The 15,317-nt window shown below is 48.1% G+C and overlaps 1 protein-coding gene and 1 pseudogene across 2 annotated transcripts in view; both read left to right on the forward strand.

The window, feature by feature from the left end:
- The window catches only part of LOC307057073 (transmembrane 9 superfamily member 1-like), a 75,096-nt pseudogene extending 66,412 nt beyond the window's left edge, over positions 1-8,684 (forward strand). Inside the window, exons 4-5 of the transcript in view lie at positions 7,946-8,015; positions 8,318-8,684. The product of the transcript in view is annotated as a transmembrane 9 superfamily member 1-like (transcript). The remainder of the gene's footprint in view (positions 1-7,945; positions 8,016-8,317) is intronic.
- A 1,164-nt stretch (positions 8,685-9,848) lies between these two features.
- The window catches only part of SETD7 (SET domain containing 7, histone lysine methyltransferase), a gene marked incomplete at its 3' end in the record, with an annotated part of 43,811 nt that continues 38,342 nt past the window's right edge, over positions 9,849-15,317 (forward strand). The window contains exon 1 of the mRNA XM_079702129.1: positions 9,849-9,903. Within this exon, the coding sequence (XP_079558255.1) occupies positions 9,864-9,903 (40 nt within the window). The 5' untranslated portion in view covers positions 9,849-9,863. The remainder of the gene's footprint in view (positions 9,904-15,317) is intronic.

Genomic DNA, 15,317 nt, shown 5'->3' on the forward strand with positions numbered 1-15,317 from the left:
AAATCTTTTGGCTGCGCTGTGTGGCATGTGGGATCTTAGTTCTCCAACCGGAGATTGAGCCCACGATCCCTGTACTGACAGGGCAGAGTCTTAACCACTGGACCGCCAGGGAAGTCCCAAGAAAACTGTTTTAAATGAACAAAAAGAAAAAAACCAAAGCACTTGAGATCACATTGTCCTGAGATAACGTTAACATTTTAGCTTATGCTTTTCCAGTCATTGTGCTATGCAAATACATTATCTACTGTTCTCAAAAGCATAGGACCACTTACTTCTATACATGACATAATTCCTAGATTACAAATTTTTTTTTACATTTTTATTATTACTTTTAAGAATACTGCCCACAAATCCATTTTGAATGACACTATGAAAAAAATGTTAAATCGTAATACACAGAATCAAGTATACTATTGGATAGTTAACTAATATGAAAAAAAATTTTTAATTAATTAATTTATTTAGTTTTGGCTGCGTTGGGTCTTTTTTGCTGCACGCAGGCTTTCTCTAGTTGCGGCGAGCAGGGGATACTCTTCGTTGGGGTATGCAGGCTTCTTATTGTGGTGGCTTCTCTTGTTGCAGAGCACGGGCTCTAGGCACACAGGCTTCAGTAGTTGTGGCTCGCGGGCTCTAGAGCGCAGGCTCAGTAGTTGTGGCACATGGGCTTAGTTGCTCCGTGGCATGTGGGATCTTCCCGGACCAGGGATCGAACCCGCGTCCCCTGCATTGGCAAGAGGATTCTTAACCACTGTGCCACCAGGGAAGTCCCATACCACATTGTTGATAGAGGTTACTATTGGTTGCTAGGATTTCGAGTTTTACTTTCTTCTTTTCGATATTCTACTTTTCTAATATCTCTACAAGTAGTGTTTTTCTTCTAAAAGTAATAAAGTAAATAGTGATTTAAAATTATAGATTAAGAGTAGATTGTTGGGACTTCCCTGGTGGCGCAGTGGTTAAGAATCCGCCTGCCAATGCAGGGGACGCGGGTTCGAGCCCTGGTCCGGGAAGATCCCACATGCCACGGAGCAACTAAGCCCATGTGCCACAACTACTGAGCCTGTGCTCTAGAGCTCGTGAGCCACAACTGCTGAGCAACCCCTGCTTGCCATAACTAGAGAAAGCCCGCACACAGCAACGAAGACCCGATACAGCCAAAAATAAATAAATTAAAAAAAAAAAAAGACTGGATTGTTTTGGGGGCATTCCCTGACAGTCCAGTGGTTAGGACTCAGTGCTTTCACTTCCAGGGCCCCAGGTTCCATCCCTGGTCAGGGAATTAAGATCCTGCAAGCCGTGCGGCACTGCCCTCCCCCCCACCAAAAGACTGGATTGTTTTTAATTTAATGAAGTTCTTCAAAAAACATTTTTCTGTCCTATTCCATGTCCATAGCTCAAAAATCTCTGTCAGACATAAATTGCTCCCAAGATGGCTATTCTCAGCAACCTGCTCCTGAAGGGCTTGTTTGTATTGGTCCCTCAATGGCAGAGAACACCTCCTGGCAACAAGCTCCCACACATCTCCTAGACACCTACGTGTCCAGACTGTACTAGGCACCCCGAGTGCCTAGTGCAGCAGCAAACGTAACTTCTGCCCTCTACCTCAGCCACCATCACCAGAAAAACAAACCAAACAATGTGCGGCCAAGTAGTATGTCATCTCAAACACGAGACGGTCACCTGGGACACCCCCATAAAAGCATACCTTCAAAGGTGGTCAAAAGGAACAACCTTCTGAGCTTCCCTGGTGGCGCAGTGGTTGAGAGTCCGCCTGCCGATGCAGGGGACGCAGGTTCGTGCCCCGGTCCGGGAAGATCCCACATGCCACGGAGCGGCTGGGCCCGTGAGCCATGGCCGCTGAGCCTGCGCGTCTGGAGCCTGTGCTCCACAACGGGAGAGGCCACAACAGTGAGAGGCCCGCGTACCGAAAAAAAAAAAAAAAAAAAAAACCATTAACACTGCTGTATGATCTATAGGAGTATAGTTAAGAGAGTAAATCCTAAGGGTTCTCATCACAAGAACAAAAAATTGTTTTTGCTTTTTCTTTTTATTGTATCTATATGAGATGATGGATGCCAACTAACCATATTGTGGTAATCATTTCACAGTATATCTAAGTCAAACCACTCTCCTGTACACCTTAAGCTTATAGAGTGACGTATGTCAATGATATCTCAATAAAACTGGGAGGGGGAGGGGGTGAGCATACCTTCAGAGATAAAGTCAAAGTTTCCTCCGCAGTCTGAGGCCAGCCATGTATATATATGCTCTTGTGGTTTCATCCCCCATAGTTCTATTTTGCATGGCATCATGGAAATTGGTGTAGGGCTTCCTCAAGTACTTTTCCTTTACCCAGCCAGCTTCTAGAATTGTTTCTCCACCACTGTCCTGTCATTCCCCTTTCCTCTGTATGTGGCTTTTCATGGTCTGGACAGCTATGGCTCCAATCCCAATACCACTACTGATACGACCGCAGATGAGTTATTTAAATTTATAGTCTCAGGTTTCCTCATCTGTAAGTGGAGATAATACTCTATAAGGTCATTTTCAGGATTAAATGAAATCACATGGATCAAAGTCCTGGGATACAGTAGACTGTCTCTGAGCACCATTTTCTTCTCACTTGTCTCCTGCTCTCCTTTGCCCACCATCGAAAGGATCTCATCACTCCGCATGAGACGTGTGGTATGTGAAGGCCCAATGGGCCTTGATTTGAGCTCCATTCAGCCATGTTTTTGATGTGGGATCCTGGGCAAGTCTTTAAACCATCATGGTCTTGAGGATTACTTTGAGATACTAATGAGATAATAGACAACAAATTGCTTTCTATTCAAGATAGAGCTCTCCAAATACTAGAAGAGTATGGTAACAAGAGAAATAGGCCCTTGGAAAAAAATGAATCTATAAATAAGATACATCCACTGTATAACCCCAAATTTTTCAGTAAGCATTTTCAGAAGGGCTATTTTGAAATAGGAAAGTTAATTGCAAAATACCCAAATCTTATACAGGATTGGTGGGAGGTAAGAGAAAATTGACTTGCCCCTTTTTCTTATATACAACTTAGAATGAACCTAGCCTGCTTCAAATCACAATCTTTTGTCACACCTGAATGTGTAGGGAATCCCAGGGGAGGCCAGTCCAGAGAGGGGGAGCATAGGCAGCATGGAGAACGTGCCCTGTCTTCCCAGCTGAGCAATAACTAGGCTGCCCACACCCATAGAAAACCCATGCTCAGCCCATGCTTGAGGAACTGCCCAGATGCCAGGTTGGGAAAGGATGCTCAGGGCTTGTAGAAGACCTACCCACATAACACGGCTACTCAACCAGCATTGTTCTCCAAGGCCCTGCACTGTCCTGCCACGGGGCTGCTTCTTTGTGTTCCTCTATCTTGAGCATAGGAGCATCTGAGCTGGTTTCTTTAAATTGGGCTGAAAGATATTCCAAAGTTGGCCACAGCATTTTTTCCTGGGAACCGATCTATGGACTCAGCAAGGAGGATCGATAGGACCTTAAATGACCTGAAAGGACACTCTGCATTTTAAAAGACTGCAGGTCCCCAACAAAGCCCATCTGGGGAAGGGGTGGCTTAGCAACAAGCCCCTCTGGGTGGGGGCTACCTATGTGTCAAGGATGTCATTTCAATGTCAGGGGTTCCAGAAACACTCTGTCAATCTGTCCTTGTTGGTAACTTGAGTTAACAAGGCCATGTGAGTATTTTCATTTCTGGATTGAGTTCAAAATCAGAGTCCTGTTTGCTCTCCATCTATGTTGGAGTAGATAGTACCTGCATCCTCAAGGTGAAATTTCACAACTTAAGTCATCATAGCAAAAGGCCAGCCTCTCTTCTCATGCAGAGAAGAGGAAAGATATCTTTGAGTTGGGTGCCCAGGAAAAGATGGACAACTCTATCGCATCACAGGACCTATGGACCTTAATAAGCCTGATCTCTTTATTCAAAGTGCATGGTGGCCAAAGGAAGGTTAGGTCACTGTTGGTAGCCCACGAAGCAAAATGAGCTGCTTCTCCAAGAATTTGGAAACCAGGTCACCCTCAGAAAGTTAGACTAAAATCTGCACGTATGATGGATTGGACTAGAATTCAGCGGGAGTAGACCAAGACAGTGACAGAATTTGTGACTGAAGAATTTGGAAATACCCCAAATTCCCTTCAAAGTGACTTGACTGCAATATCAGGAAGGTAGACATGGAATGTGATTATGACTTTAAAAGTGTAAATCTGCCTAGTTAGGTGTATAGGATGCTGTGTGGAGAAACTGGTTTGAAGAGACTAGTGCATACAGAAAGGAAGCCCAAACTCTCAGAAGGTGGCAGGGCCATCTAAGCAAGGATGGATGGGGTGGGGGGGCGATGGGTGCCTCATTCTTTCAGGGCATTGTGTCAGGGGCATTTCTCTGTGGACCATACAACAAATTTCATTTATTCTAACTCCAGGCTAAGCAAACATCTGGATGGAACTTGTCTTCTCAAGTACATTTATCTATAGAGACTGATCTTGCATGGCAACGTGAGTATTCTGGTCCGTTGGTCATAGTTTGGGTACGTCCATCAGTCTCTGGGGTCTGGTTAATGCAAGTTTATTTGAGGAAGGTCAGGATCTCGGCCGTCATGAATGTTGTGACATTTGTGATAAATAAGACAGCTGGGAATGCCCTTCCATTCACTCTGTGGACAGTAATGTTAAAAGATACACCATGTACCCACCCCTGCAATGTTAGCATTTGTACATGACTGATTACAGGACCCAATAACTTTAATTATAGCCCAGTAAAATAATTTTTTTTAAAGCAATAAGATAAACTGATACTTAAGAAAACACATTTGGTTTTGATGGTCATTGTATTTTTCAAATTCCTGCATCCTATTGATTTTTCTGAAGTACTTTCTAAAGCAATCACCTCTTTGAAATCGTTTCCAATTTTTCTTTCTTCTTCTTCTTTTTTTTTCAAATCATGTCATTAAGCAGCTTCACCAGACCCAAGCCTGACAAGGGTTTTCATATCCCATAATGGAAAGACCAAAAGAAGCAGGCACACTGCGGAGGAAGAATATTTGTCCAGAGTGGACCCAAATAGGGAGACCTGGGCTGTGTCTTCCCTTCCTCCATGCCCCCAAACGGCTAAATTTAGTTTACAGGATATACTGCAATGACATTAACGTGTTGCAAGAACAAGAATCAAGCCAAAGGGAGAAAAATAAGCTTAATGTGGTGCAAGATATTTAAATGCCATGGCAACTCTAATGTCTTCTCTATTATTTAATTCACTTCCTCAGGTCAGGTCATCCTGCCCTCTCTCCCCTGCACTTCCTGTTGCTGTAATCAAATCAGGTCACCCTGAATTTGTGAGTCCTCTTCAGGACTGCAGTCGTGTCTATTTCCAGCAGAATGAATTTTCTCCATCTCTTCCTTTGCTCCCGGACCTTTATTTGGTGCCCTTGATGTTGCCAGTTGCTCTTCGCTGTGCTCCACATGCTGTAAATGCTTCCCTTTCATCCACGTCTCTTCCCCCACACCCTGCTCCTCAGTGCTGCTCTCCCCGCCCCTCCCTCCAGCTTCTGCAGTTGTCACTAACAAAGTTAGCCACTTGATTAGCAACTCAGTGATTCAGAAGCCAAGAACCTTGGTTCTTCTGAAAGGCCCATGCTTCTCTTCCTAGAGCAAGATGAAGTGCCTCCCTCAACCCCAGATCTCAGGGCCCTTACGCTGAGATGACACGGGGGCTTGAATATTCCATTTGCCAGGGTTGCCCCTGCTTCTTCCCCTTTCTCTTTCTGTGCATGTCCCTGGAGCTCTTCATGCTCTATTTAGCTTTTCCCCAGGAAAGGTGGACAGAGAAGGTTTGAGCTTAGCATTTTGGTAGCCCAACCTCCTCATTTACAGATGGGAAAACTAAGGTCCAGAGAGCTTAATTGACCAGTTGCATGGCTAGCCCTTGTAGGAACCAAAACAAACAGGGTGAAAACTCAATCACATTGGCAGATTTGGTGGGAAAAAGTCTTGTTGAGGGGTGAGCAGTGCCCAAATGAGTATTGATGATGATTGAAGAGTTCCTTCACTCATCCTGCCCTCATCTCCTTGCCAGCAGTGTAAGCAAAAGATCAAAACAGAGCGGGCACGCCAGTCATAGATCCACCAGGACACCTGGCGAGGCTCTGCCTCGTAGGAGCATGAAGACCCTGAAGACCGCCTGGGCCCCTCCAGCCTCTACCAGCAGGACAGGATGAGGGCTCAGGGACAGCCAGACTAATGAATTCCACACAAGTCCCACATCCACTAGGCTTTTCACTATTTGCCAGCACGCATAGTGGTGAATTGACAGAATTTTTCCCCCTCAGTGTAAAAACATGCATAAAATACATGATGCCTATGAAAATATATTTATTGCAAAAGTTGTATCAGTCTTGTAAGTAAGCACCAGCCTTCTCTGGGGAAAGACATGGGTGGTAAAATGAATAAAATAACTCAGTATTTTGACTGCTTCCTGCAGTGGAAGAGGGACTTCTGTTTCCCAAGCTGAGTGGGAAGAGAGGGATTTATCCTTGGATGCAGAGGAAGCAAGGCAGGGCAGCTTAGAAGAGCCACTCCTTGGTGTGAGCGTGCAAGCAAGTCCCACCCCAGAGCCTGGCTGTTGGATGTCCTGAGCCACCCCTTTTTTGTCCCTGGTAGGGCTTGTTCTGGTGCATTGGGATCTGCTGAGTTAGGAGCTGAGCTCTGCTGCCGCCGCCCCAAACTGTGATTAAGAGCTCAATGATTGATTTTCTAGCCCATGACCACACTGGTGGGGACAGAGTATGACAGAGGAGACTGGCGGGAAGCCAAGTGGAAAGAGGGTTTATGAACTGAGCTCTCAATGAAGAAAACTGTGGGAAAGAATGCAATGGAAGCAGATTTGGGGCCAGTAGATGTGGGAAAATAGAACTCAAAAACGCTCTTCAGACTCGAACTGAAACAAAGCATTTTGCCAAACACAGGAAGAGGATGCAGTGTGAGAAAGACTCAGCACTGTTTATATAAAACAGAATATTCCTCTCTGCACAATCATCACTGACAAAGCTTCACCTTCCTTCTGTACCAGGCACTGTGCTGGGTTCTGGGTCTATAAAGAAGAATCAGTCTGTCAGTCTAGAGAAGGGGATTGAAAACACACAAAATGATGTGTAAAAATGCAAGTGGCTCTTAAGGGAGTCATCAAAACATTTTGCCTAAACTTTGGGCCCAGAGTCAGCAGGCATGAGTGGTCGCGCGAGAGGGCTGGGACTGTGTCCTGGGTGTTGCCTGCCTCATGTGCAAACCTTTTTTTTTTTAAATTAATTTATTTTATTTATTTATTTTTGGCTGCATTGGGTCTTCGTTGCTGTGCGCGGGCTTTCTCTAGTTGCGGCGAGCGGGAGCTACTCTTTGTTGCGGTGCGTGGGCTTCTCATTGCGGTGGCTTCTCTGTTGTGGAGAACGGGCTCCAGGTGCAGGGGCTTGAGTAGTTGTGGTTCACAGGCTCTAGAGCACAGTTGTGGTGCACGGGCTTAGTTGCTCTGCGGCATGTGGGATCTTCCGGGACCAGGGCTCGAACCAGTGTCCCCTGCATTGGCAGGCGGATTCTTAACCACTGCGTCACCAGGGAAGTCCCTCGGCATCTTTTTTTTTTGCCCTGGATAATAAACTGGAAACTGGAGAAGATGATCATCTGGCGGGTTTTTGTGCATCAGTGTAACATGTAAGAGAGGAGATGATACGTTTAAAAGGGGAAAATGAGAAAAAATATCATATAACTCAAAACCAGTGAGTGACCAAGCTCAGTACGTGATGGCTGTTTTTTTTTTTTTTTTAACATCAGAAATAAAATCCTGTTTCTGTAGGTCATGTTTGAAAATGATGTAATCCAAAGTGGGGCTTTCATCTTCCACTGCAGGAACCCCTTCTCTTTGCAGCTTTGGAGCCCAGGTATCTGCTCTGGAGGACTTTAAGGAGGTTAAATTTAAGCCAGAAGACTTCAGAAAGGTATCGACTAAGCCGGAAGGACCTCTGATCAATTTAGCCTAAATTGGGGGACCTCAGAGCCTCTAGTCTAAGCTGGAGGGCCAGATACCAGTGTAGCCGAAGCCTGTGATCTCCTAGGGGAGGAATTCAGGCTGGGAGGAGTGTCTTCCCAGGGCCCTTAGGCAGGTGAGCAGCATCAGGACCCAAGTTTCCTAACGCCTGGTCCAGGGCCCTTCCCTCTCTTTCTGAAACAGTCAAAAGAGGTTGAAATTTCTGGCAGTGTATGGGACAAATGTCCCTAGCATTGTTCTCTTTTTTCGCAGAGGAAAAACTGAATTTAATAAGAAACTCACAATACTCGATAAAAATACCTGGCATTTAAGCACAAAGCCAAAAGCAAGGCGTGGTCTCCTGGGTACTGGAAGTACTTTGAAATCCACAAAGTCTCATTCGTGGTTCAGAAAACAAAATGGAACAACTTTCTCGGCTCCCTCCTATCCTCCCCCCCGCCCCCTCCGTGCAGTAGCTGTTCTTGGCAGACACCCAAAGCGGCACCCGGTAATTCCACGGCACATTGTGTACATTTGCATCCATTTAACCAGCTATTTACAGCCGCCCTTTGCCGCCACCTGTAAGAGGCAACGCCATAATGACGCTAAGTGGCGGGGCTGCGAAGCGGGTGCCCCGTGATGTTCTCCACTTAAAGAGCCCGAATCTGTGGAAGGTTGGCACTTGGAGAAACAGGGAGACGGCTGGGGACATCACACGTGCAGGGGGGGAGGCGCGCCAGACGGAGGGTCCCTCCTCAGTAGCTCCGCTCGGTGGCTCCTTTTCTGTTACCACAAGCGCGAGGAGGGAACTGCCAAGGCCTTCCGCGCCGCTTGTTTCCTGCCTGATAAAGAGCCCGCTGCCATTTGGATCTGCTGAATTTCTGAATCACCCGAGACGCCTGACGGTCCCGAGGAGGGGGGGCCGCAGCGCGCACGGGTGGGAGCCGCAGACCCGCATCTGGGCTGGATGTCACCCCCTTGAGTTTGGGAAACCTGCTCGCGGATGTGATGCGGCAACGCGGAGACACCTGCTCTCCAGTGCGTGCCGCACTCGTGCAGCTCCGGGTGGCAAACGGGGTGAAGTGGGGGCGAGGGCGAGAGGAAGTTGAGGCGCTGGAGCTGTAGGAACGCTGCCTTAGCTTGACTTGCTCTTTGGAGGCTGTCCCGAGGGGGCACTGGCGGACACTGCAGGCGGACTTCCAAGTGGTCCCCGGCACAGTTGGAGGTCGGAGTTTTGAGCCCCAGAGGGCGGATACCCGGAGGTCCCAAGTGCCCGCGAGGAGCCCGCGGCGCCCAGGACCAGGCTTGGCGCTCGGAGCGCACCAAGCCTCGCAAAAGCAAAAGATAAACCCTGATGGGCCCGGGGGCTGGTGGGCTGGGGCGTAGCGCCAGCGCGGACCCCGAGCGTCTTTCGTTTTAAGGAGCCTCACTTCTGGGAAGGGACGGGGAACTGTCAATCAGCGAGGGAGGGAGCGCACCGGCGCTGGGTGATGTCAGCGGATCAGCTGCTCGATAACAAAGAGGGGGTATTACAGGAGAAAGTTGCAGCGGCGGCGGCGGCCACGGCGGCACCCCGGAGCCTCGGAAGCGAGGGGCAAGTGGGCGAAGGAGGAGGGACGGCTGCTGCGGGAGCAGCTTAAGGCCAAGGAATTGAAAGGGCTCTAGGGGGAGGCAGTGCGAGCCAGCCCCGACTGCTCCTCCTCTTCCTCCTCCTCCAAACTCGCAGGGTTCAGCCCCAGCGCTCGCTCAGCCGCCGGGAGCACCCGGAGGGACGGGAGGCAGCCGCGCGGCCCCGAGCTGGGCAGGGTCCCCAGCCGCCATGGATAGCGACGACGAGATGGTGGAGGAGGCTGTGGAAGGTACAAGCATTTCTCTGGGGCCCGGGGAGGAGGCGCCGAGGGCACGGAACGCGGAAGGAGTGGCGGGCTGCGACCTGCGCGGCGCCGGGCCCCGCGGCCGCCACTGTCCCCTACGCGGGTGGCCCGCTGCTTGGGCAGGGGCCGGACCGCCACGGCCACGCCACTGGGAGCGCGCACTGCGCGGCGGGGCGCAGGCCGGGAACGGGTCTCGGCTGGGCCGGGGTCTCCGGGAGAGCGCTGCTGCTCCATCCCGCCCGGTCACCGCCTGCATCCGCCTTCGGAGTTGCGAAACCTGCCGGGCACTCCGGCCTTCCCCCTTTCGGGGATGGGAGGTGGCGGTGCGCAGGAGTTCAGCCCCCCGCGGCCGGCCGTCTCCGTGGAGCAGTCCCCCCGCCCGGTTTTGGCAAGCCCGAGCCCCTCTCCGGGCGCCAGCCCTTTCCTTCCGCTCGCCGCTGCGACCCGCGGTGACCGCGGCCGCGTCCGGGTCCGTCTCCCGGCGCAGCGCACGGGGCCGGACCAGGCACGTGGCAGCCGCGGTCCGGGCGGTCGCTTCTCCGAAACGATGAAATCATTGCAGAGCCATGGACAACGCTCCCGACCCAGGGCTTGAACGCACGCCGGCGGGGAGGCGGGTGGCCCTGGCCTCTGCTGCCCCCGAGCGAACTCAGTCAAACCGCCCTTCCCCCTTCCTGCTTCCCAGGCGGGTGCCGCCGCCGCCACGCTGTGCAGGCGCGCCGCAAGCCCGGACTGAAATTGCTGGGTGACACTTAACTTTCTGAATTCCATGCTGTTGGCTGTGGGTGATATCACCGCCTTGGTGTCGTGTTTCTCCGCCCCTTCGCTTCCAGCGCCCCTCCCCCGACTTTTCTCGCCACTTTGTTTTGCTGAGTTTCTCCACCTTTTTTTTTTTTTTTTTTTTTTTTGCTGGTTCTAAAAAGCGAGGTGGGGACGTTATACAATCTAGTTGTTTGTATCAGGAGATGTTATGATTTTGTAACAGTGAATACTGGAAAATACTCTTTAGCGTATTTATTTATTTGATTCTACCGTACACAGTACGTCGTCATGTTTTGCAGTGTTGCGTGATGTTATTCCGGAATATTTTAACCAGATATCTAGGTAAATATTTTTTAAGCCTTTTGGTTGAATATGGTTTCTATCTAATTTGTATAAACAAGCTCTCAGAAATGGTAAAGAAAGACAAAGTGGCGACCCTTACAGATGCATGAGGTTGCATACTTATTGCTACTTTGGGAGAAAAAAAAAAATCAGTTTTTATGTCAACATCATTGACTCCTTTTGTAGTGCTCCCGAGGTCTTAAGGAGAGATTAAGTAGAATAAGATTTCTGAATTCTATAAAAGCTAACTGCCTTAATGTAACTATTGAAACTTCTTATTTCTTTATCCAGCTTCAAGGAGTGTTGATGGTGGTGTTTTAATTTCACAGTGTCCTGAACTGTTTCTCTCCAATGAGTAAAGCCAATGCTGGGACTTACTGGGGCACAAAGATGTTAGATGGAAGCCTTCTTTAAATGTAAATTATTGACTACGTGTGCCTTCATATTACGAAAGATAATTGAAAAATGCTCTTCTCAAATTGTTAGGACTGGCTCTCATTCTTCAGAAGTTTACTTTTACTCATAAAAATTTAACTCAAACCCTTGATCACAGGCAGTGCTCCCGAGGTTAACCCATCTTCCCCTTTGAAGCTGTTTGGAAACACAAGGCCCAGTTGTCCACGGTCCCAGGCTCCTTGCAGAATGTGAACAAGCAGCTTTAGAAATGCACCGATGTTGTTTTTGAGATTGCTCAATGGGTGAAAGCAGAGAAATTTCTTCATATAAGCAAGGAAGGTTCTGTTATGTAGGGTGACCACATGCATTATTGTCCAAAATCAGAACATACTTGAGAAGGGTCACTATTTAATACTTACGCTGGGACAACTGGCTTAAACCTTGAATGTCTGGGGCAATCCGGGACACACAGTGACTCAGTTGTACCTAACAGTAAACAATTAGAGTAACACAGAAATTTTAAAAATCCTTAGATGCACCCAAGGCTCAAACTCACAGTGTCTAGAGCATGCATGTGTAAAAGTAGGCTTTTCTTTAGCCATTCTTGGACTTTTAAGTGCTGTCTGTAATAGTCTTTACTTAACATCTAACACATGCATGGGGGACTGGTAAAAGGCCAGTCTGAATATCTCTCCACATACAGAGCCTGTGCTCTCGGTAGTTTATTTGTCTTAGCTGAAATTATCATTGCTGTAATTGTTTAGTCCTTACGTGTGCAGGCTCTGTGCTAAGTGTTTCACACACACATTATCCATTCAGTCTTATCACGTGCCTAGTAATATTATCCTAATTTTACAAAGGAGGGAACTGAGGCTTAGAGAAGTTAAGAACTAATCTGAGGACATTCAGCCAGGTAGGAGACAGGCTTGGACCTCCAGAACTGCACTGTGCCATACCAAACTGTTTCTCTACATCTTTCTTTTTTTTAAATGAGTCAGTCAAATATATGAAATAGTTGGTAACTGAGTTTGGAAGCCACAGTTAAATGTTGCGTCAGTGTCGTTCTTTATCAATGTCACTCTTTAGAGGTTGGTTCTGAAAGAGTTTGGTGACTTTCAGAAAAATGTATTTGGGGAAAGAGAATTTAACTTACAGCCTCTGCAACAGATACGCTTTTTCTTCTTTTTCTTCCTCCTTAGAAACATACTCTGGGGAAGAAATTGATCTCTTCAGGACTTGAGTCTTTTGTCACCTCACGTACATTTGGATTCTCTGTCAGGTGGAACTGTAGCTTGGGTGGAGTTCTAAGCTCAGGGTGGATGAATCCCCGAGGGCAGGTGGGTGGAGGGAGTGTCTGTGTACAGCGCTGGCTGTGCTCCCTTGGGAAGGTAGCCCTGGGCCTCAGCAGGCGTGCAAACATCACCTGAGCTCCTGCTGTGGTTTGTTTTTTTTTTTTGTTACGCGGGCCTCTCACTGTTGTGGCCTCTCCCCTTGCGGAGCACAGGCTCCGGACGCACAGGCTCAGCGGCCATGGCTCACGGGCCCAGCCGCTCCACGGCATGTGGGATCTTCCCCGACCGAGGCACGAACTCGTGTCCCCTGTATCGGCAGGCGGACTCTCAACCACTGGGCCACCAGGGAAGCCCTCCTGCTGTGGTTTTTAAAAAACTCCTTGAGGCTCATTGGTTCTTCTGGGAGTGATGTTTAGCTTTGGGAATAGAAATCGTCATTACATCTATTTCTTCGTCTACCCGTAGACACAAAGATGAATACAATGTAGTCCCTAATATAATTTGAAATAAATATATCACATCTAAACCATTGAATGATGGTGGTTGAGAGGAAGTAAAAATTGCATCTAGCTTGGGGAAATAGATGGGGGAGGACTTCCCGGAAGAGGTGGCGTGGAGTTGAGTCCAGTCCAGAGGGGAACTTTGGGAGTAAAGAGAGGTGTGGAATGAAACAATAATTCACAAGAAAAACGCAGATGACCAATAAGCATTTGAAAAGACACAATTTCATTAAATAAATACAAATGAAAATGTTGAGATAAAAGTTTTCTCTAATTAGATTGGCAAAATTCAATGAGACTGATATCATCCTACAAGGAAAGGGACACCCTTACATGTGACTCATTAATATCATCAAGGAATTTCAGCTAATTGAATACTAACCCAGGAGCACAAAGACATTAAAAAGAAAGGGGGAAAAAAAAAGAGAGGAGTGGAATTATGCAGGCACATTCAGAGACGAATCCCTGGGTTCTGCTGTAACAGAGGGCCTAGGAGGAGAAAAGTGGAGGATGAGACAGGGGAAGGAGGCTCGTCACAGGCCGAGATCGTGGACTCCGTCTGGAGGCCGTGGGCCACGTGAGGGCTCTTTAGAGCTGGGAGTGGAGGATGAAGGCTCTGCTCTGGGAGGGCGGGAGGATGGGATGAACAGGCAGTGGGGAGCTGGTGAGGCGACCACCTAACAGGCTCTTTGCAGTAGCGGTCTCGAGGGTAGGAAAAAACAGAAAGGCCTCGAAACATAAAAGAGACATCGAGGAAGGATCCTCAAAAATGGGAAATAGCAGAGTCTCCAGAACTAAAGAGCCAGAATGAAAACAAGCATCTCCATGTTTCACTGTCCCAACCCCTCAAATATTAAGAGCATTTCTAACAGTCCCCCTATTATCTCATCCTGCCTGTCTCTAATAAGACTGCTCATGCTCTGTACTTAGGAAAAATACAGGCTAGGTGTCCTGGTAGCACCCTCTATGTGTAGGCCTCACATTAAAATTAAGACCCTCACAATAATTGAGTTCTTGCAAGGGATTACTCTCAAAACTCAAATTATGTTTTTTTTTTTTGCGGCACGCGGGCCCTCTCACTGTTGTGGCCTCTCCTGTTGTGGAGCACAGGCTCCGGACGCGCAGGCTCAGTGGCCATGGCTCATGGGCCCAGCCGCTCCGCGGCATGTGGGATCTTCTGGGACCGGGGCATGAACCCGTGTCCCCTGCATCAGCAGGCGGACTCTCAACCACTGCGCCACCAAGGAAGCCCTCAAATTATGTTTTTAACCACCAGCATAAGTGTATCATCATGAGGGCACATTCTTTGCACTAAACAGAATAAGTTTGCCTTTTTATTATTATTACTTTTTTTTTTTTAAAGTAGTTCTATTATACAAAACCAACAATGCATGTAAGGGCCTCTGGTTCTGAGGGAAACGCACACATATATACACACACACTCAGATCTCCTGTGAATAAGTCTGAGGCAGTAAGCAGCCAGGTGTCCGATCCAGAGGGAATTTCCTGTGCTGAGAGGTAACGTCACTGCATAGAACACAGGCCTGGCTCTCATCAGGTTCAGGAAAAAGCTCCGAGGGAACCCATGGGGAAAAAATTGAACTTTCTCTCTGTTCAGTAGATAATGATCTTTAGAACAAAGTGAAAAACTAGACTTGTGAGACGGTTATGTTTTATTCCCTCTTCCTCTAACTTCAGTCAATATTTAAAACCGCGCTGCAGACAGATATATGGCACACGAGCTGGGACCGCATTCCCAACACAGAGCAGTCATTCAAGTGGGTTTTCCTTGTTGTTTGGGTTGGCGTTCAACCTCTGTTGAGTGGGAATTGGCCCGGAAGGCTGTTGGCTGACTTGGCACATTGCACAGATTGATCTCAATCAGAGCAAGCTGGACTAGTGTTTCTCTTTGCATTGGGTAACACTTGGAAGAGACAGACATTTGCCACCAGGATATGCTGCTGAAGATCCTGGTGGTTCTGTGAGAACTATCTTAACTTCGAAGGCGTCTTCCACTTCTCTGCCTGGGACCTGAGAACACCCCCCTCTTTAGAGGTCACTTCTTCCACCATCGGCAGGGAAGAAAGGGTGTTCAGCCAGTTTGCCC

Source organism: Hyperoodon ampullatus, assembly GCF_949752795.1.
Source record: "Hyperoodon ampullatus genome assembly, chromosome: 1".
Classification (NCBI taxonomy): Eukaryota; Metazoa; Chordata; class Mammalia; order Artiodactyla; family Ziphiidae; genus Hyperoodon; species Hyperoodon ampullatus.